At 36.2% G+C, this 21066-nt stretch overlaps 1 protein-coding gene across 3 annotated transcripts in view; it reads left to right on the top strand.

The window, feature by feature from the left end:
• Positions 1-21066, top strand: part of Rtkn2 (rhotekin 2) — a 74823-nt gene that overhangs the window by 20811 nt on the left and 32946 nt on the right. For all 3 annotated transcript variants that reach the window (XM_023716146.1, XM_023716147.1, XM_023716145.1), the window contains 4 exons: positions 2908-2966; positions 6915-6968; positions 8390-8507; positions 11243-11440. In XM_023716146.1, the coding sequence (XP_023571914.1) occupies positions 2908-2966; positions 6915-6968; positions 8390-8507; positions 11243-11440 (429 nt within the window). The remainder of the gene's footprint in view (positions 1-2907; positions 2967-6914; positions 6969-8389; positions 8508-11242; positions 11441-21066) is intronic.

Raw genomic sequence — 21066 nt, 5'->3', positions numbered from 1 at the left:
AATAAATAAATAGCAAAATAAAAGAGATAAAATAAAAAAAAACATTGTTTTGTTTTGTTTTAGGTAAATTCTCACTATGTAGTGCAGGTTGACCTTGAGTTCGCTGTTAGCCCAGCCTGGCCTTGAACTCGGTGATCCTCTTGCCTCAGCCTCCTGAGTGCTGGGGTTACAGTCACACGCCACCGTGCTAGACTTAAAAACATTACTAATTTACAAAACTTTGTGTATTTTGATGTCTCTTAAAAAAAGGGCTTAACATTTGAAGAGCATTTAAGGTATTTATAAAGTTATTTTATACTATGGAGTTTTAGGATGCCTTAAAATTATACAATAATACATGTCTTATTTTAATTTTTACTTATTTGTATAAAATGTAAAGGATTTTATTTACTGCTTTCAATAGAATACTATTTCAAATTCTTTTAAAATTTTATTAGGAAAATGTAAAACTTACTGTTGTGCTGTTTTGCATTATAACTTGTTAATTTTAACAAATAATGATATTTAAAATTCTCATATAGAACAGTCTAATCTTTGTTTACTTGATTAATTTTTTTTTTAATACAGAATTTTGAGCACCACAGTAGCCGATTGGCACCCTCTGTTGGTCATTTTATTTACCTACAGACAAATACAATATAAGAAAGATGAAAACTTGTCTTTTTATGTTTATCATTTAATTGGTATTTGCAAGTCTTGCCAAAATAATGCTCTGAACTAGGTTCATCTAAATAATCTATTTGTCATTTAGCTGTGCATCATTTCAGCAATTTTATAGTTACTTTTTTCCTGGGGCTGGCTCTGTAATTGTAGCATTTAAAATTGGCATTAATAGTGTAGATTTTCAAACAAGTATTTATTTAACTGTGGCAAACTATTAGCTACAGTAGCACATTATTAAACAGATAATGCTCAACAGTTTCATTGTTAATTTGGATTAATTGGAAAGCCATCTACATTCCAGTACCCTAAATAACAGTTTGGAGAATTATTTGAATTGAAAAGACTTCAAGCTTCAGAAAACTGAGGCTGTGTTCTTTTCTCACTTTCTTTAAGACAGAATTGTTCTGGAAGATTTTATGCTTAAATAGATTTATATTATATTTTGATGATATTTCTATATAGTGAATTTCTTGGCTCATCCTAAAAAATGCCTGTACAAATTTATAATTGTGATTAAGAAAGCTACACTTGGCTAGGTAGTTGAGTAGTCTGCAGGGAAATTTTTGCTTTTGAGGGGTTGGTAAATAATCACCTTTGCCTTGCGTGCTTCTGGTATTCAGAATTTCATTTGCCAGCAAGAGCCTCAAATTTTATGATGCCCACTTCATTCAACTTTAGTATATTGTGTCTATTCCATAAATTATCATTTCAGAGCTTCTGGCATTTTTTTATTTAAATAAATATTTTAAAAATGTATACATTCTTATATAGATGTTTTTGAAGGTATTATTTGCAAATGCCAACCAACAGTCTTTGTATAGAATTTTTTGTACCACTTTGAGTCAGTTGAAGTTTATATTTGATTTCTAGTGGCTCTTTCACTGTGTTATGTAGCTAAAATATGTATTAGGCTTCCGCTGAAGCATGAGAAAGAAGTTCTCCAGAGTAGCAAAGTAAGCTTTGCCGTTGAATTTTGACTGTTAAGTTTCTTTTTCAACGAAACATTATTTTGAAATATAGTAATTGAACAAAGTGATTAGGTAACATTCGGAAATTATATGACTTTAAATCTGCAATATTTTACTCATAGCCGACGTGTGACTCCTAAGTACCATGTAGGTGTCCCACAGAAACGGATCTACTTGAGTATGTCAGTAAGTTAGAGCCCACGTGGAATGTATGCCTTCTATGGCGCTGATGTCTTTCATCTAGTAAAATGCAAGGTGTTACAAATTGGGATATATGCATGAAGGCAGACAGTTTTTAGTTTGGTTACTGAAGGCAGTGAGTTAGTATCCTCTTATTCAGGAAATTAGTTGACTTCCCACTTCAAACTTCCACCCAGTCTTTCTCCAGAAACTTGCAAAATCACATGCCATTCAAGTGGAAAGTTTCCATCTCATCATGTTTGAAGTACCTCATTTAACTGCCGGCAGTCAATTAGCTAACCAAATTGAATAGGGGCAAGAAACACAAAAACACTCGTGAAAATATTGCCTTAGAAATGGAATCCTAATCTCTAATTGCAAGTTATTAGGAAATGGGGTAGTGGGGAAATATTTAAGGAGGGGGATTTGTCTAGCAGGAGACATCTACTTTGAAAGGCATTTTTTTTTTTAATGACAGTGTATCCTAACATCAGATTTGGAAGTGTTCCGTGTCCCCAGACTTTCATTTGAAGGCTTTTCTGTTGTATTTTCTTTCCACATTTGTGTTCACTCACTTATGATCACTTTAGTTAATTTATTTTTTGCCTTAGTAAGTACTTAGTTCTTTGGAATTTTGGAAAAATGAGATGTAGTATTAACTGCCTATAAATGTAGTGTCATTTTTTTTTATATTTATAAGATTCTCTAGAGTAAGTGAGGGACTGTTGAACAGCACATATTGGAAAGAGCACTTTTCAGGGCTCTGAATCCAGTAAGCTAGAAACGTGACTTGTGAAATAGTGATTCAAGTTATTACCCTTCTTGGGACCAGGACAAATATTACGCATCCTATTTATAAATGCAGCAAAAAGCTTTCATTGTTAAGACGCCAGCACACGATAATCAGGGAATATAAAATTTATAAGAAAAAAATCAAGAGATTGGCTTTATGTATTTCTTTGAAGTCCAGGCAGCCACTTTTGGGTATATATTTGTTTGACTATAGATGGGTATATATATGTTTTGGCATTTGGGAAAGACAATATAATTGTTTATTATGAAGATCTGTTTTGTTTATAAGTTTTTCTCTTGGCAGTGACGTGCATTTTGAAAGTAAAGAACGAACGGCCTGTAAAGGAAAGCTGGCCATATCAGGTATGCCGTACATGGATCATTCTATTTTGGTGAAAAAGTTGTGTAAAGTAACTGGAGTCATCAAGTTTTGTTTTAGTTTACTTCTAGCCTTTTCACACTTCGGCCAAAATGTTTGTCTACAGTTTGGAATAATGGCTCCATAGTAGGTGCTTCTCTCTTCAGCGCGGCCTGGTAACCGGGTGGGATGATGACTGTGCAGACTTTGAGGCTGAGCGACAGGCTGGAAGCGGCCGCCTGAGCAGCAAGCCCGGTGGTGGGCTCTCCTCTCCTTTCCTGGGCTATGGGCTTGGCACCCTGTCCGTCTTGTTCATCACTCTCTGCCTAGAGGCCAGCACAGCACGTGGCATGTAGAGGACTATTTTTTGTCACCTGTAGCGTAAAGACCACACTTTTCCTAGTTTGCCATTTTGGCCTGGTTTTTTTCTAGCCATTATCTTCCATTATGCCTATGTATATGCTCTCTATTTAGGCAGACATTTCTTTCCTTCTGCTGTCAACAAACCCCAGGCTTCAGATACCTAATTAGCTTGTGAAATAACTGTTTTCTTCAGATCTGTTTGCTCATCTATAAAATGTCCCTGCTACCATTCCAGCCAGAAGTCATGCTTGCGCAGCTGGAGCACCTCTGCCACTAGATGGCGCTTGCGCTGTGTAGTCTCAGTTTCTCCAAAGTGCTAAGGAAGCCAAAGACAATGGCCGGAGAGACCCGGGTACTGGAGGGGACGCACAGGTGACTGTAGGGGTGCACTTGGCCAGATGCTGTCCATCAGCACATGTGGGAAGCAGCTGTGTGCCCCCATCACTCCTGAAGTGGGAAGGCCGTGTCTCGGGGAGCCCCCTGCTGCAGGGCAGGCTCCAGCTCCCTTGTAGCTACCAGAAGTTGTGCGGGAGGACGGGCCTGCGTTTATTTTATTTATTTGTTTGTTTGTTTGTTTGTTTGTTTGTTTTTTGGTGGAACCGGGGATTGAACTCAGGCCCTTGGGCTTGCCAGGGAAGCGCTTATTCCACTGAGCCATCTCCCTGGCCCTGCATTTATTTAGCACATGATTGGTTGACATCAGAAATTGCCTCCAGCCAAGTAAAAAATTATGTAGAAGAGCAAACTATATAAATATCTGTTTCTTGTTTTATAGTTGTTATATTCATGTTTTTATCTTTCAATTGTGAGATTAATATAAAGCATGTTCTTGTGTCTCCTTGTAACCTTTCACTGCCTACCACAGTAGCTCTTCACTATGTTTAATGGCTTTTAACATTAATAAATAAAGTACTGTAGACATTGAAAGGGGGTTTGTATATATACTTAGACATAATTCTTTTCTTCTAATGTGGCATCACTCAGGATACATGAGACATATTAAATTGCTATTGAAGACACTAATTCTCTGATAGTTTCAACATCTATTGTGATTTCATAGTAGTTTATTAACTGTCAAAACTCATGACATTAGACTTAACTGTACATTTAGAAAGGGGCTTAAGAACAGCGTTTAAAGTAAAAGAAAAATATATTCATGAACACAGATACCCAATATATAAAAACAAATTATTTCTGCATATGTTTCTTTTCAGACGATACTTTTAATTTAAACTAAGGAACTGAAACTCAGAAGATAGAGTACATATGTAATTTCCTTTCATTTTTGCCTGAACTTAATTATATCTTGTCTGTGTATTTATAAAAACAAAAATACATTCACCTTTATAAATGCATTTTCATTTGACACTTGGATGAAAACGTGACTTTTATTTTGGCCAAGAAGAATATTTCCAGTGAAGTTTCCTAGTGTTTCTGTGATTACGTCGTTAGCCTGGAGAGACGTAGACGTTCCCTTTCTGGCTGACCTGAATGACCACATCTTTATATAAAGAATAACAGATTGACCCTTATTTTTTCTGCCAATAACACACAGGAACATTGCAATAATTGTCTCAGGCTTTTCACTGACTACTAATTCAGTGACTAAAAGAAATCACTTTACTACATATCTCTTAATTTTCACTTTTATGGTCCTGGGGTTTGAACTCAGGGTCCCGTGTGTACTAGGCTAGGCCTTTGCCACTGAGTTGCCTTTCCAGTCCTTGGTTTTCATCTTTGAAAATTATTCGTTTCTAAGATCTAATAAAATCATCTTATTATGACTCCCTAAGTTTACCATTAAATGTCAGTGGAGATGTAAGACTTAAGATTACTGTGAACTAAAACTGAGCCCCGCCATTTACAAGTCTGGAAAGAATTTCTGTCATTTGAAGAATTAAGAAATACAGTTGGCAAGTCTTGCCTTAACTTTGGTATCTGAACAGTACCTGACCACGAGGGGAATAGACAAGAAACATGCACCGTCTCCTCCTGGAAAGATGACGTCAGTCGGCATAGGGGAGGGCAAGCCTGGCATAGGCTGCTCCTCCCACAGCAGTGTCAAGAGCAACCACCACCCTGAAGGAGCTAGGACAGCGGGGAGCAGGGCTTTGTGAAATGAATTGAGTCCCCAACTGCGGACAAGTTTGAGGGGCTTTTGACAGAATGCCAGCCAGGTCCTAATTATAAAACAGTAAGGGCATTCCCATTCAATCAGAACAGAGTGACATTGTATGATGTCATTATAACTCTGTTTTGGAAATTCTAGCTAAAATAGAGTAAAGGATGAAACTAATGAAAAAGAATAGACAAATGAATGTGCTTTGAAGATAATGGATTACAGACCTATAAAACCTAAGAGAGTTACTGAAACACTATTGGAATTAATAAGGAATGCAGTAAAAAGTGCCTGGGTTTAAGATAAGTCTGTAAAAAGTAGTGATCTTTTAACTAACTAGCAACCAATGAGAAGACACAGCCAGGTGTGCAGGCACACACTTGTGATCCCAGCGCTTGGGAGGCTAAGATAGTGCTCAGTTCAAGGCCAGCCTGCGCTACACAATACAAATACAAATAATAGTAATAATAATAATTATTATTATTATACAATGGCACAAAAGTTTTTTAGAAAAAAGCAAAGCATTAAATACCTAAGAATAAATTTAATTATAATGTGAAGACTAATGTATTGTTATATTCTATTTAAAGGCAGTATATTATAGTTATTAGCTTTAAATTAATTTGGATAATACAACCCAGTATTAATAAAGTGTTCAGGATTGAGATTTTGATGAAACAGTTCTAAAATTTATATAAAGAAATTAGAATAAGATGCTTTCAGCAAAAAGTTTTTCTAATAAAATATGTGGTAAAGGTACAATAGTTCTAATAGTATGGGGTTGGTATTAGGATATATATATAGATATATATATATATCTATATATATATAGTAGTAAATGATTTAATTAGATCCATGAAATCTGTAGCCAAGTACAGACACTGGATCGGTGTCCTATCTAATAATGCGGCAGCATAGATCAGTGAGAAGAGAAAGAGGCGTACATGGAGCCAGAACAGTTATTTAATAAGAATATTTATATTTGTGCCTTGCATATCCTGAGATTTCCTATATGTTAGCTTTTTGTGTGTGTGCTGTGTGGAACTGGGACCTTCAGGCTGACCTATGTCCCCAGCATGTGTTTCATGCAGTTGCTAAGCTGTCCAGGCTGAGCCGGGACTTGGAACCGTCCTGCCTCATCCTCCCAGAGTGCTGTAGTCATGGACATGTGCTCCATATCAACTGTATATTAAATAACTTTTAAAGTTATAAATAATAAAGGGCCGGGGAGGTGGCTCAGTGGAAGAAGCGCTTCCCTGGCAAGCGCAAGGTTCCGAGTTCAATCCCCGGCCCCGCAAAAAAAAAAAAAAAAAAAAGTTAGAAATAATAAGCATAACTTTAAAATACTCTGTTAAGTGATATATTTTATTTTGGCTTTAGTGGTCAGAATCTGTCATGGAATTCAGAGTTCATGTCATACTGTAAAGCTTACCAAAATTATTACTTTTCATTTTTCTCCCTTCCTTTATAGATATTCGAATACCACTAATGTGGAAAGACTCAGATCACTTCAACAACAAAGAACGTATGTATGATCTTAATTTGTGATTGAAATGTTTTCTTTGGCTTATAGGAAATTTGTGATTATTAAGGAAAAGACTTCTTCCACAATGAAATAAGTTGGTATCATTTGACAGAATAGGCAGAACCTTGTTCAACTGTTGTTTTCTGATTTTTAGTATAAATATGTTACAGTCCCTTGATACTAAGATGGTCCTTGTCAGTTGTGCTTGGCAGTTAACGGAGTCTGCGCAAGGCCAGTAAGTAGTGGCCTCTGTGCAGAGACAGGTGGAAGGTAGGGACCAAGGAAAATGCGTAAGGAAAAGGGAAAGGCAGCATTTCTTCTGTTGGACCAGAATTTGCAAGACCTTTCGTGCCTTATTTTGTTATGTTCGATTATTTAACAAAGTAAAATAAAGATTTTAAGCTTGATTCCATTTTTTCCTTCAGCATTGTATTTTGTGGCTTCATGCATTCCTCACAAATCTGTGGATTGCATAGGTCATGGAAATTAACCTCAAGTGATTTCTAGCTGTTAGCAGCAAAAGATATGGTAATCCTTTATCTCTTTCTCTGTTGTGATAGCTTTTATCTTCACAGTTTAAAAACTGAATCATATTGAGAGTAATTAGTTTTATATGAAGAATTTAAAATCAAGTTAGTATTTGTTATTCAATTAGGAAATATAATTTACTTTACAAAGGAATTCATGTGGGAATTAAGTCTTTCTGATTTCTATAGAGAATAAGTTTTTTTTAAAGAGCTATAGTTTCTCAGTAATGAAGATTTATTCTTTTTATCAACTAAAACCTCACCAAATTAAAAGACCTCCCAGCTATGTTTTCTCTGCCTGACCGCCCGCCCGCCCGCCTGCCTTCCTGCCTTTGCGGTTTCCTCCTTTACCTTTGGTTTGGTAGAATATCTTTGGTGTTATTACTGTGCCTACCCTTGATCTCTTCTAACAAAAAGCGTATTCCTCTTAAACAGAATTAAATATTAAACTAACAGAAATAATAGTATATGTATATATTAATAAATTTACTTTTAAAGTTTGAACAGTTTTCTTCTAATAAAATTAATGACTTATAGTTCTTTAAACTCCGAGAATCCTACATTTTTAACTTAGCTTTTGGTACCCAGGTTTAAGGATTGTCTGTGAGTTGAATAAGGTTGTTACCAAAACATCCGCTACTGTGCATTTCTGTAATTTCAGTACTGGGGAGGCTGAGGCAGCACTGTTGCGAGTTTGAGGCCAGCCTGCGCTACATAACAAGTTTAAGTCTCAAAGACAAAAACACACAAAAAGAGCGGGCCACTATGAAATGTAAAAGATTATAATCTATTAAAAATTATTAATGATTATTGAAGGTATTTTTCATTTTCAAGATTAAGATAGCTGGATTTACCACATGTATTATTGCTTAAAGTGCTGTCTTTTTTCTCTAGAATCAGAGCGCTATGCCATTTTCTGTTTGTTCAAAATGGGAGCTGAAGTTTTTGATACTGATGTGCTGATCGTGGATAAAACAATTACAGATATATGTTTTGAAAATATAACGATATTGTGAGTATCTTTCATCTTAAGAGAATAAAAATTATCTTAAGTTCTACTTTTATAAAAAGATCTAATTATTGGGCCGTTCTTGTTGCCTAATTATTGAATCCTTGGATTCTTTTTTTTTTTTTTTTTTTTTCCTTTGTCTTTTGTCTTTTTGAGACTGGGTCTCACAGTGCAGCTCAGGCTGGCCTTGAACTCAGTTTGTATCCCAGGCTGGTCTTGAACTTGATATGACCCTCCTGCTTCTGCCTCCCAGTGCTGGGATTGCAGGCCTGCACCATCATGCCTGGCCTAACTTCTTTTTGAAGTATTAAGATCTTTGAATGTTTAAAATGATTTTTAAAATTCTTTCTTCAAAAGAATCCCTTTTCTTTATTTGCAGTTTTCTGATGTAAAATAGAAACAAATTTTTTAATTAGCAAATATTTGCCTCACTGGATATGAATAATTGTTAAATTTTTGCAAATTATTAAAGCATCAATACACTGGTTTTTATTTAATTTATTTAGAATGAGTTTGATTAGAACATAGGTCTTTAACCCAGTGTGGTGGCATACTCCTTTATTCCCAGCATTTGGCAGGCTAAGACAGGAAGATCTCTGAGAGTTCGTGGCCAGCCAGTGCTACATAGTGAGCTCAAGGCTAGCCTGAACCGCATAATGAGACTCTGTCGGAAAAGCCAAAAGAAAGTAGATCTTTCATTTCATGTAAGAGATTTAACTACAAAAGGATGGGATTGGGGAGATGTCTCAGTTGCATAAGCGCCTGCCTAGCAAGCTCAAGGTCCTGAGTTTGATCCCCGGTACCAAAAAAATAAATAGAAGGATGGAAATAGTAAAGCAACTTTGTTTATAAGATAGTCTGCAGTGTGTATGTATCATAGGAAAGACACTTTGGTAAAACTTGGAGGGCGTTCTTTTCTTATGGTGCATTTCTTGTGTGTACTCAAGTTAAAAGAGTAAAAAAAAAAGCCAGCGCTCATCAGCGCTGGTTTTATTGCCCCTGCTCCTTCACAGGCTCCTTTTATGTGGTCATAATACAGAACCAGAACTACTCAGGTAGCCGCTGAAATTACTTGTAACTCACATAAGTTTTTGCTGGCCTCTTCCAGAGGTTCTGTTGGCCTAAGTCATGGTGGGGTTTGTGGTTCTGTAAGGCTTGCAAAGATACTGTCTTCATATCTAAATGTTAAATAGTTAGTTTGAACTATTAAGATAGAACCGACATTGCATGTGTTTTCCATTTTCAGTTGTGGAGCTGCATTTGATACTCCAGAGCACTTGCTTTGCCATTCCCGTAGTGTTGAAAGGACCACGGCCAAGCGTGTTCTGTGGTTTCTGGTCCAGTGTTCCGTTGTAATTGTGTAGTGCAGAGAAACAAAATGTGTGTTTGCCCTATCAGGAACGCAGACATTCTTGCAAGCTATATCGAACTAGAAAAATTTGTTTAGGACCCAGAAGGAAAAGAAAAAATCCAGTTCTCAAATGGTTGTATAACTGAGGCTAAATTTTTTTCTAAATGTGTTTATTATCTAAATACATTTATTACCAGCTATTAATACATTTTTCTGCCCAAATTATACTGTCAGTGGGCTCTTTTTTTCCACATCACTTGCCATTGTTTGGTTTTTGTCAGAGAAAGAACAATGCAAAGTACTTGGAAAGAAAGCGCATGATTTATATATATATTTTTAATTCTGTAAATATTTTAAATTGTTCTAAAAATAACTGCTGACAAATGTTCTAAATGTTTAAAAATGTGCTTTTTGTTATGATTGTTTTTAATAAGTATTCAATATTTATGAATCTCTGGTTCCCTCTAAATATTGACATTTGTTAGTCATTACCAGGAATAGTGTATGGTTAGAAGCTGCCAAATAATAAACTATAAAAAATATCTGGAAGTTATTCCTTGGATTTACCCGGCCTACATATTGGCCATTTAAATCTTAAAAGTCTATGTTGCATTTTTAATATCACCGATGTTGACGGATGTTCTGTCTGTACCCTTTTCACAGTCTCGCGTGTGTCTCATTGCTGGTACCACTGCTGCAGACTTTATGCTAATAGTAGTTTATCATTCTGAAAAAGGGAAAGTCAGTCTCAGCATTTGCTAAAATTGCAGCATTTCTTCATGTTGGTTCAATAAATATGTGTCAAGTGCTTTGTAGTTCCAGGCACGATGCTAGGCTAAAAATACAAAGATTACCATGATAGCACTTGCCCTCCAGGAGTTCATGCTTTGAACTATATCCTTTTATATTGGTTTCATGGGTTTTTTTTCCCCTAAATAACCACATAGTAAAAATGTTTTTAGTTATTAGATACAAAAATGCGGTGCGGGGCCTATGGAGGTGAACTGGCTGTAGTAACTCTAAAGGAGTGAGTGCTGGAGGCGTGCGTTGTGTTTTGCAGCAGCCATGTGAGACGCTACAGGAAGACCTGCAAAATGGAAGAGCTGCTGAAGGGAGGCTAGCACTGAGCACAAGTGACATGAGAACTTTGTTCTGTTTCATTGAGTTGTGTACCTGCGTGCCTTAGTTCAGTTAAGGCTGCCTAGCTTAGAAGCTGATAGCCAGGAACATTGTATTTGTAGTGACTGTTAGGTCATTTACGCACTAAACAAACATTGTTTCTATATCGTATGTTAAAGACCGATTTTGACTGTATGAAAGCATCAAAGGATTTTGTAATTTTATTTTCTACTGAGTTGCATTTTTAACCTTATACTCTTTGTTTTAGTAATGAAGCCAGCCCAGACTTTAAAATAAAGGTAGAAGTATATAGTTGCTGTACAGAAGAATCTTCCATAACCAACACACCAAAGAAGCTAGCTAAGAAACTGAAGACATCCATAAGTAAAGCTGCAGGAAAGAAAATAGCCTCAGCACTTCAAGGCGAGAATCATGAAACGTGCTTGTTCTTCAGTTCTTCCCTTTTGTAAGTTTTCTAATATAATATTTATGGTAACATAATTTATACATATGTAATACTTCAAAGTAGTGTGTATGTGTGGAGTAAATGTTTACATTTTAAGTAGAAAAACATCCAGGAGCAGAAATGGTTGTCTGATGTATACGCAGCGGAATACCCTTAATATCTTCCTTCAATGGTCAGAACTCAGGAGACAGAATGTATTCAGTAGTTTTCAATTCCAGTATCTAGCAGAGAGATGAACTGTTTTCATTTCTTTCAGAAATGGGTATGTTAGAGCACTTGCTGCCTGTCAGTTTAATTGTATTTAATTGGATTTCTACTCATACACCATGTTTTATTTCATAGTTTTAAATTTTTATCGGAGCTGGAGAGATGGCTCAGTGGTGTAAAGCACCTACTTGGAACAAGCTTGGCAAAGCACAGGGACCGTGGTTCGATCCCCCAGCACCACATGCCAGCCAGCCGCGCCCCCTGGTGGGCTGAGCTGGCCACACACACACACACACACACACACACACAAAATGTTAAAATAAATAAATAAAAATAAATTTTTATCACTTTTTAATAAACCAGCATTATCATCACACTTATCAATAAAAATAAATTCTTAATATAATCTAATATCTATCATATATGCAATTTACATCAGTCCTAAAAGTTTTTTATTTACTTATTTAAATTTTTTTTTTTTTAATTTTTATGTATTTGGTACAGGGTCTCACTGTGCAGCTCAGACTTGCGGTGATCCTATTTTCAGCCTCCCCATCCCTGGGATTACAGGTCTGCGCCACCATACTCGGCCTTGGTGGCTGGCTCAGTGCACCTGGGCCCAGGGCCAGGGCCAGCACGGCATGTGTTGCCAGGGATGGTCCCTGCGCTTGCCTAACAGGTGCTTAGTCTGCTGAGTTATCTTGCCAGCCCTTTGAAAGTCTTCTTTTGATTTTTGTTTTTGTTCAAATTAGAATCAAAGGAAAGTCTACATGTTAGCATTTAAGTAAATCTTCAAAGTTTCTCTTAATGTACTATATATATTTTGAATGTGATTCTTTCTCTATAGTGCTTTCTTCTTTCAGCATTTTCTGGCCCCTGTATCCCTCTCCAGGGTGAAGGGTGAGCAGGCTGAGGCTCTTCCAGGGAAGGGTGCTCGTGCTCAGGCGGAGTCGCACTTGCTCTCATTAGGAAGCTTTCCTACTTCTAGTTCAGCTGCTGCTGTCTTCCATCCATAATCAAGTTTCCTATTAATCTTTTTAATGCTTTTAGCAGCTGTTGCTACTCATTTTTAATTTCATTACTTATAATTTGATGGCTTCTTAAACTTGTGCTACATTGTCATCTTTTCTGAGGGCTCTAGGGTCTCACTGTGGCATTCAGGCTGGCCTTGAACTCACTTTGTAGCCCAAGCTAGCCTCAAACAATGATCTTCTTGCCTCAGCTTCCTGTGTGCTGGGATTACAAGTGTGTGCTATCATGCCTTATTTCTTTTAATTAATTACTTAGTACTGGGAATTGAAATCAGGACCTCACGCTTGCCAGGCAGGCGCTTATGCTGCTGAGTTGTCTCCCTGGCCCCACCATTTTCACTTTAAACTTGCACTTGTGTGAAGAACCTTTCTTCAGAAACTCACTGGATACAACTGCAATACAATTGGTGGAGGCAATGAAGGAAAACAGCTCTTAAGTCTTTTTAATCTAGTGCTGGGGGTTGAACACAGGGCCAGTGCGCTAAGATGCAAGGATGCACCCCCGCTATGACAAGGTCTTGCCGAGCTGCTAAGTTGCCAGCTGGACTCTCACTTGCAGCGCAGCCCTGCTTTAGCCTTCCAGAGTGCTGGGATCACAGATGGATGACACTGTTGAGTCTTAGAATTACCACATTTTTGCATAAAATAAGTTGTTGTCCTAGCAGCTATGGAGACGAACGGAGTTGTTCCTTGAACTCTTAAATTTTTATATATTTCTGTTTTATTCTGTTGTAGTTATTATTCTCTTTGATGCCCATTGTCTGATCTCTGACCAGGAAAACCTTTGAGATGACTACTGCATCCTTTTGGTACTGCCTAATCTTTGATTATCTTTTTCTTCTGTGGCACAAAATAAGTGGCTCCCTGTTAATCTTGTGTTTTTCTGTCTGGATTTGGAAATATCCTTGCTCCAGGAGCCCTGCCTTTTTTCAGATACCATCTTTAAATATTATATTTGTTTTTTCACAGTTTTATATTTATGTTTTGTTGGGAAGCCACTTATCAGTCTGCACGCCTAGAATGTTTTTACATGTCTTAGTAGAGTTGGCTCTTTAGCATGTCAGCCTTACCATATTATAGAAAATGAGGTATTTTAGTATTAGATCTTGTAACATCAGCCACCAAACTGTAATTAAATTGCTCCTTTCATGTCAGGTATATTAAATATGAAATGTATATTGACATTCTAGCATAGTGGCTTTTCTGTTTTGATTGAGACTCATATTAAGAAATATATTTTACAATGTGATTGAATGCACAGCTGCTTAAGCAGGTAAATCACATGCAGGAATATTTAATCCTTACTATTACAATTATTAAGATTTTTTTAAATTCTTATTTTCTGTTTTTATAAAGATGATATTTGTGAATCATGAAATTAATGTTACGGTTCTTGAATAGTCCAGAGTCTGAAGTCAGTCATAGAAGATTTGGCTCTTTCTAATAAAAATGTCATTTTATTATTAAAGGTGGGGGGGCAGAGAACCTTAATTTACTTCCTTGAGATCTAAGACTATCTTAAAAACTATTTTACATTAAGATTTTATCATGGATTTACTGGAATGTACTTTAATTCAATCATAAGATAGTGGACCTATTTCTTTTTTTATGATTAGATCATTTTTTCTAGGTTGAAACATAGTTTTTAAAACTGAGAGAGACCTTAGAAATAATTTTCTAGTTGAATAGTTTCAAAATTTTTTAAAGAGCAAATTTTCTTGTTTAAGAAATATCAAGACCAGCGCTGCCTTTCATCCGGCACAGTGACTCTGGACACGGGACATTTCTCCTGAGCCTCAGTTTCCCTCAAGTGAAATGTGAAGATGCTCGGATTCAACCATTTCATGGCAGAAAGCTCCTCAGAGACATTTCTAGAGGTCCATCTCCACTGAAGCATTGAAAGACAATGAGTGGAGTTGTCAGACAGTTCAAAACTGTTGTCTGGCAGTGAATACTTAATTTTTTATTCCATTATTTATTTCTCATCTGACCCAGGCCAATTAATCTTTTTTCTGGAACTTTTTTTCTCTTTGTAAAATGAAAATAATGATGATAGTGCAATAATAGCTAATTCTATAGGTTCCTTTGAGGTTCAGCAAGATAATTTATCGGTCTGGCATAAAGTAAGCATTTATTAAATGTATGTGTTCCTCTTCTTGTTACTGTGGTTCCTGCTCGCAGACTAGTGCTTTTCCTAAGCCTTTTCGTGGACCTGCGCTGAAGCACTGCACATCACAAGTGTGGCCTAGGGTTATAAAAATGGACTTTTTTTCCCATTTAAAACCACACTTACACAATTTCATAGGAGAAGAGAATCTAAATTATGTGAGAACCTGTATTTCTCCTTTAGAACTAGATTATTTTTGAGAATATTGTGCATTTATTGTGTGTTAAATTCTTTTAAGTAAGGATCATTTTTCTTGAGGATTTTATTCCCCTATTTAGGTTCATTATTCTACTTTGTGAATCCCCAAATTCAAATCCACTTTTCTTTGTGGAGATTTCCTTTGAAATTTGCATGCCATGCTTGTTTTACACCAGTAAAGTGGGGCAAGAGATACGCTGATACCTTTTATTTAATCACACTAAATTACGTTCTCCTAGCACCAGCTTTTTGCTCTTCCTTCTGGTGTGTACGTAGGGTATGCTGGGTTGCAGTCAAAGTTCAGGACCACTTTACTGATGCTTTCTTAACTATCCGCTTCTACACAAAGTGTATAAGTGATCAATTTTATTTATTTAATGATGATCTGATTCATTATTAAAGACTTCTGCTTCAGATTTTAGTCTTTAACTGAAATAGCATGCAGAAAACAAATGTGTCTTTTCTAGTAATGCGGCAATAACATGGAACCAAATATAGCTGTTTCTCCTGACAAGTACATTTTTTTCAGGCTACCATTTAAGTAGTTAGTTATTTTTTATACCATTTTTATACCATACCCCCAGGCAGCAAAATGTGTTAACAATTGTCTTATTTGGTAGAAAAAATGTAACTGATTAAACTTTTGGAAACTCAACGTTAGAGTTGACTGAAAGGAATGAGTGCAATGTTTTAGAAAGAAAATGCTATCCTGACAGAAATGTTTTACAAGTGAAGTCATTGTTGGTTTTGGTAGCAACGATACTGTGATTAGTAATGGTTTAAAAATGAAGTAACTTGAAATATCCTGAAGTACTGCTGGATCTGTAAGAAGACGCTGAACATTTTTGGTAATTTTTAGTATGCTTCCTGATGTGACTATTTATTCATTCTACTTTGTGGAATTTAACTTACTGAAACTTCTTTAATGAAATTTTCCCAGTGTATCTAATAACTGATTTAATTGTGTTATGCTCCTTGATAGCTATTTGGTACATTAGTCTTAATTGTATGGACATACATCTTTTTAAAAATGATTTTGTGAAAACTAGTTAAATTGTGTTTTTTTTTTTAACTTGACAAAATGATTTATTAAGATTTTTTTAAAAACAAGCCATATACTATATTTAAAAGTAGATGGACGTTATAAGTGTGCTAACATTTATCTGGAAAAAATAGATCATGTAGGAACAATGGTGTTAAAGATTTAGGGGTGGGATTGATAATACAAATTTTAAATATAACTAAGAAATTATTAAACTTCTGTAGATAATTTGTTCATTTGATTAATTGAAGTGATTTTTCAGCAGTTACATCATGTGGTATATTCATGTAGTACACTGAATCCATAAATCATCACTTTGTGCACTCAAAATTCTTGCAGTATGTGCACAACATGGTCACTGTGTATTTGCTTAGTTGAAAAGTACCTTGATGTAGAGCTTTCTGTCCAAGGCTTGAAGCCAGCATGCCGTGGCGGGCCTGCTGTTGGCTCCAGGTGGGCAGTTCCATTCTCTGAACTGCATTTTCTGCATCACAATATGTGGACCAGTACAGATGTCCTGCCTCCCTGAAGGAGTTGTTTTGAATTTTAAAAGGATATTGCTTATCAAAGTTCACTAAACTGGCCACATATAGTCCTAGAATTATAGTACTTTTGTATATAATTGACTTTAAGGTGTAGTTTTCATCCACTACCAGTTAACTGTATTAATTATTTCATTAGAAAATGATAAATTCAAGGAATAGAATCTAGAAAAGTAGTTATTTATAGTTTAAGTACTCTAAGCCAAAAACTTTTATAATTTTTTTTGCCATAATTTTATTTATAAACAAATAGCAATGAGACAGTTTCAAATCAAATCGGTAGGGCAGTTTCAATAATTAACACACTGCATACATTCTTCTTTGAAACTTTTATAATTTTGAGCTAATGTTTTCCTTCCAAGTTTTCAAATTGGCAGATATTTAGATGTGCTTAATTATACTGTTCATTTAGTTTTTCTCAGAAATTATTACAGCATCTTCAGTTATTTTAATAGCCATGTCATCTATTACTTGGTTGTATCCTTATCTAGCATATTTAGACAAGGTGACAGTGACTTCTTGTGTTATTTTCAGATGTGTCACACATGGGAAATGGTAACTGTTACATGTGCACCTTGCAGTTATTGTGTTAATAAAAATCACCTCTTAAGGCAGGAGAGCTAGTTTGGCTTGTGACATGGTCAGTACCTAAACTTAGCTTGCTTGGGCACCACCCGGTCAGTGTCCATAGTGCAGCTGCTGTGTTTATAGCATGCTTCCCTGGACACACTAGTAACAATACTTTAGATTCCATGCGTGTTGAAATGACTTTTCCTAAAGGTAAGATGAATTAATAAATGTATTTTGAATAAATAATCTAGTTTTTCCAGATAAATGTTAGCACACTTACTGTATAACTTCCATCTACTTTAAAATGCAGTAAAATGGCTTGTTTTTAAAATTTCAATAAGTCATTTTGTCAAGTTAAAAAAAAATCATACTCAATTTAACCGGTTTTCATAAAATCATTTTAAAAAGAATATGTCCATACAACTAAGATTACCCAAATGTTTTTGGTGGTCAAGGAGAATAAATTACATCACTCTTAAAAACAAAATTAAAGTTTCTCTTTTTTCATTTTCTTCTCTCCTATCATTTCAGATATTTGTCTTGCTAGATTTAACATACATGGAGACCATCCATCGAATACCTGCCCTCTCTGTTTCATGACTTTCTGGCTGGTGCTGATATTTCGCCATCCGCTCAGTGATTGGTCACTCTGGCTTGTCGTTACTGCGTACCTTCTAACATCTCTCTAGTAGCTGTCCCCATATCCACCACCTCCTGTATTTCTCAGTTCTTCCTCTCTACTCCTGCTCCAGCTCAGCTTAGACTCCATGGTGTCCCATTTCATTCTTTCCTAGCACCTCTTTCCTTTTGTTTCGTCTTTCCTTTAAAGCACCTTGAGAGCCAGATGCGGCAGCCTGAGCAAGACAGTCATCTTCCGTAAAGATAGTCACCGACCGTGAAGGGGGACCTGAGTAGGACCTGGCAGTTTAGTTTCCATAGCCTTCCATTTTACCTCTTTTAAGCTATTTCACATGACTTCCTCTTTTGTCACCTCTAACAGTCCCCCCTGCAGGCCTCATTCATAGCCAATGACTTCTTATTACAGATGTTCTTGAAGTAACCAGAAGAACTTTAACCTTCTCCATCACCAAATGTGCCAGTCTGCTGGCATCACCACCTGCATTTGCTGTTCCATTCTTGTGAACTGCTTTTGCATCTGGGCCCATCTCCTGCATGAGAGCCCTCCCTGTCACTACTACCCAGAGGTAGGCTTCTCGACATTTCCCCCTCTCCTCTGCATCCCCCACTTTTCTTCTACTGAACCATTACCACGAACATATAAACATGCTGGAATAACTTCTGCTTCATAGCTTTCCTTTATGGAAAATAGTGTCTTGTGTTCCAGTCCCCACTTCCTCTCCATCCATGCTCTCTTCAAAAGTTGACTTCCGTCCTGGTGCCTCTGTCTCACTCTACAGAAACTACTGTTATCAAGGTCAGCAGGAATGTACACTTTACCACATCTGATGGTTAGTTATTGGCATTCCTTTTTTTGAGCTTTTCAGATTATGACAACTGATCACTTGTCATGAAATAGCTTTTTCATTTATCTTCTAGAATATCACTTTCTTTGTTTTTTCTTCTATTTCAGTGACGGAGATACTTTGTACATGTCCTTTCATTGCTCTTCAATTAAAATCTGAATGACAAGAGCATTTGACAAGTAGTCTACACTGGCTTTTCTTCCATTAAATTTCATCTCTATGCCCAAAGTTTCGTTAACAGTGTCTACTTTCCTGTCTTCAGGCTCATATGACCAACTTCCAACTCAGTAATGCTTCTTCCTATCTAAAGATAGCAAATTTACTTGCCTAACACTAAATTCTTCCCGTATCTATTCCTCTTTCTTTTAGTCTGTCACTGGCAATTGCATTTTTCTAGTTGTTTAGTGCAAGACTTGAAGATATCCATGACTCATTTCTTTCATGGCTGTATTCACAGTGAGTCATCTCTGAGAATGTATCAAAAGCACTACCTACCACTTCCTACCACCCCGTCCTGTCCAGGCCTGTATTGGCTCAGGTCAGTTGTAGTAGTGTCCCAGTTGGTTTTCTTGTCTTCAATCCTGTGGATCTGCTTTCTGTACTATAGCCAGAAAGATTATTTCATTATAACAAGGCAGATCCTGGCACAAGCCTCTAGTCAAAACTTACAATTTGCTTCACATCTTACTTAAAATAAAATCCACTGTCCTTATCATGTGACAGGAGATTACAGTATATAGTGTCTGTCCCTTGCTTGCCTTTTGGACATCTCACCTGACCCTTCCCCTCCTCCAGTATTCCAGCCACCATGGCATCCTTGTTTGTCAGATATACCTACTGTGTGCTTAGGTATACCTAGTGCCTACTGTTGGCCCACCTTACCTTGGGTGTTGACTGTCCTTTGCATAAAATGCTTCCTTCTGTTCTTCTCATGGCTAATTGCTTGCATTCAGTTCTCTGCTCAAATACTGCTTTTCTCTATAAGACTTCCTTACCTTGGCCCATCTGAAATAACACCTCTCCTGTCACCTCAGCCCATTACCATGCTGAATAGAGCCTCATAGACCTGCTATATACTGTTTGCTTTTTCTTACTTTACAGAGAGCCCCTACCCCGTTTTGCTTATTGTTGTAGCTTAAGTGCCTAACAGTACTTGGCAAATGCAGGCAGTTCTATTTATTGTTAGTAATCTTTTCCTGAAAATGACACATATACTTTCACTCAGCTAGTAGGGAACCTAGAAATCTAGATAATTCCCATTACCTTATGTAGGAAAAATTATAATGTTTTTTATCAATTTAAAATATTCATCTTTTTTAAAAAAATGTAGTTCTGTAAGACTATATATCAGTGACAAATTAACATGTTGGGTAATGCTTAACATATTGCACCTTGATACTATACAACTAATACTACTAATTGGCAGTTTGGGATGTAGTAATAGAAGCTGTTCCACTCTAATTACTGTTCTTAATTACTTTGAATCTTTTTCCAGTTTCCTTTAATAATTCTTCAATCTTATGTACCAGTTCTCCAAAACTAGTGCAATAATTATGTATTGCAAACATGCACTAAGAAAAAATGCATAAAAATAATAATTCCTCAACTTCTAGGGTAGAATTATGTAGATACTAGCCAAAAATGGTAATTTTGGGGGACTAATTGTGTAGATACTAGGCATAAAAGGTAATTATGTAAGGCTCAGTAGAAACTTGTTCAGGATAAGTTACTAAAAACAGAGAATACCCCACACCAAGCATAAGGCTGTTCCCTCTCAGATCTAGCAACAGTGGTGATTTGTTTATGCTTAGGGAATTTTTTCAGAAGTATATTTATGTGTGATTGTATCTCAGTTGTTCAAAATATAACTTGAATTTTACTTATGCATTGTTTTGTCTAAAATATCAGGTTGAGATTTGGAGACATATACAACTTTGCTTATGTAAATATGCAAAACACTGTGTATTGAGAAATATCCCGGGCCTATAACAATTGTACACCAAAAACCAAGAGGCATTCTCCAAGGGAGTAACATTCTATAGGGTTTGCTTTTATTTATTGAAGAAGTTCATGCCCACATTGCTTGCTTACTAAATACATGCATATTTTTTGGGTTTTTTTTTTGCATTTCACTTATTTTATTAGTAAACTATTAAAAATTGATATGCATTAATATGCATGTATATCTAAGAAGCAAACTTAAAAGTTCACATATATATTTCTTTAGGACAGTTTTGATAGTCAATACACTGTACATTGTTATCTTCTTAGTGGTTATCCATAGTACAAGAAGCAGACAGGATATTCTGTCCAGACACTGTTAGTACACCTCTTTCTTCTCACTGAGTTAAGCAAAAGTAGCTGTAAATTTATCCTATTTTGTAT

This window comes from Octodon degus, unplaced genomic scaffold (genome assembly GCF_000260255.1).
Source record: "Octodon degus isolate 3935 unplaced genomic scaffold, OctDeg1.0 scaffold00046, whole genome shotgun sequence".
Lineage (NCBI taxonomy): Eukaryota > Metazoa > Chordata > Mammalia > Rodentia > Octodontidae > Octodon > Octodon degus.
Note: the sequence above shows the minus strand (reverse complement) of the source record. Positions and strands in the feature narration are given on the sequence as shown.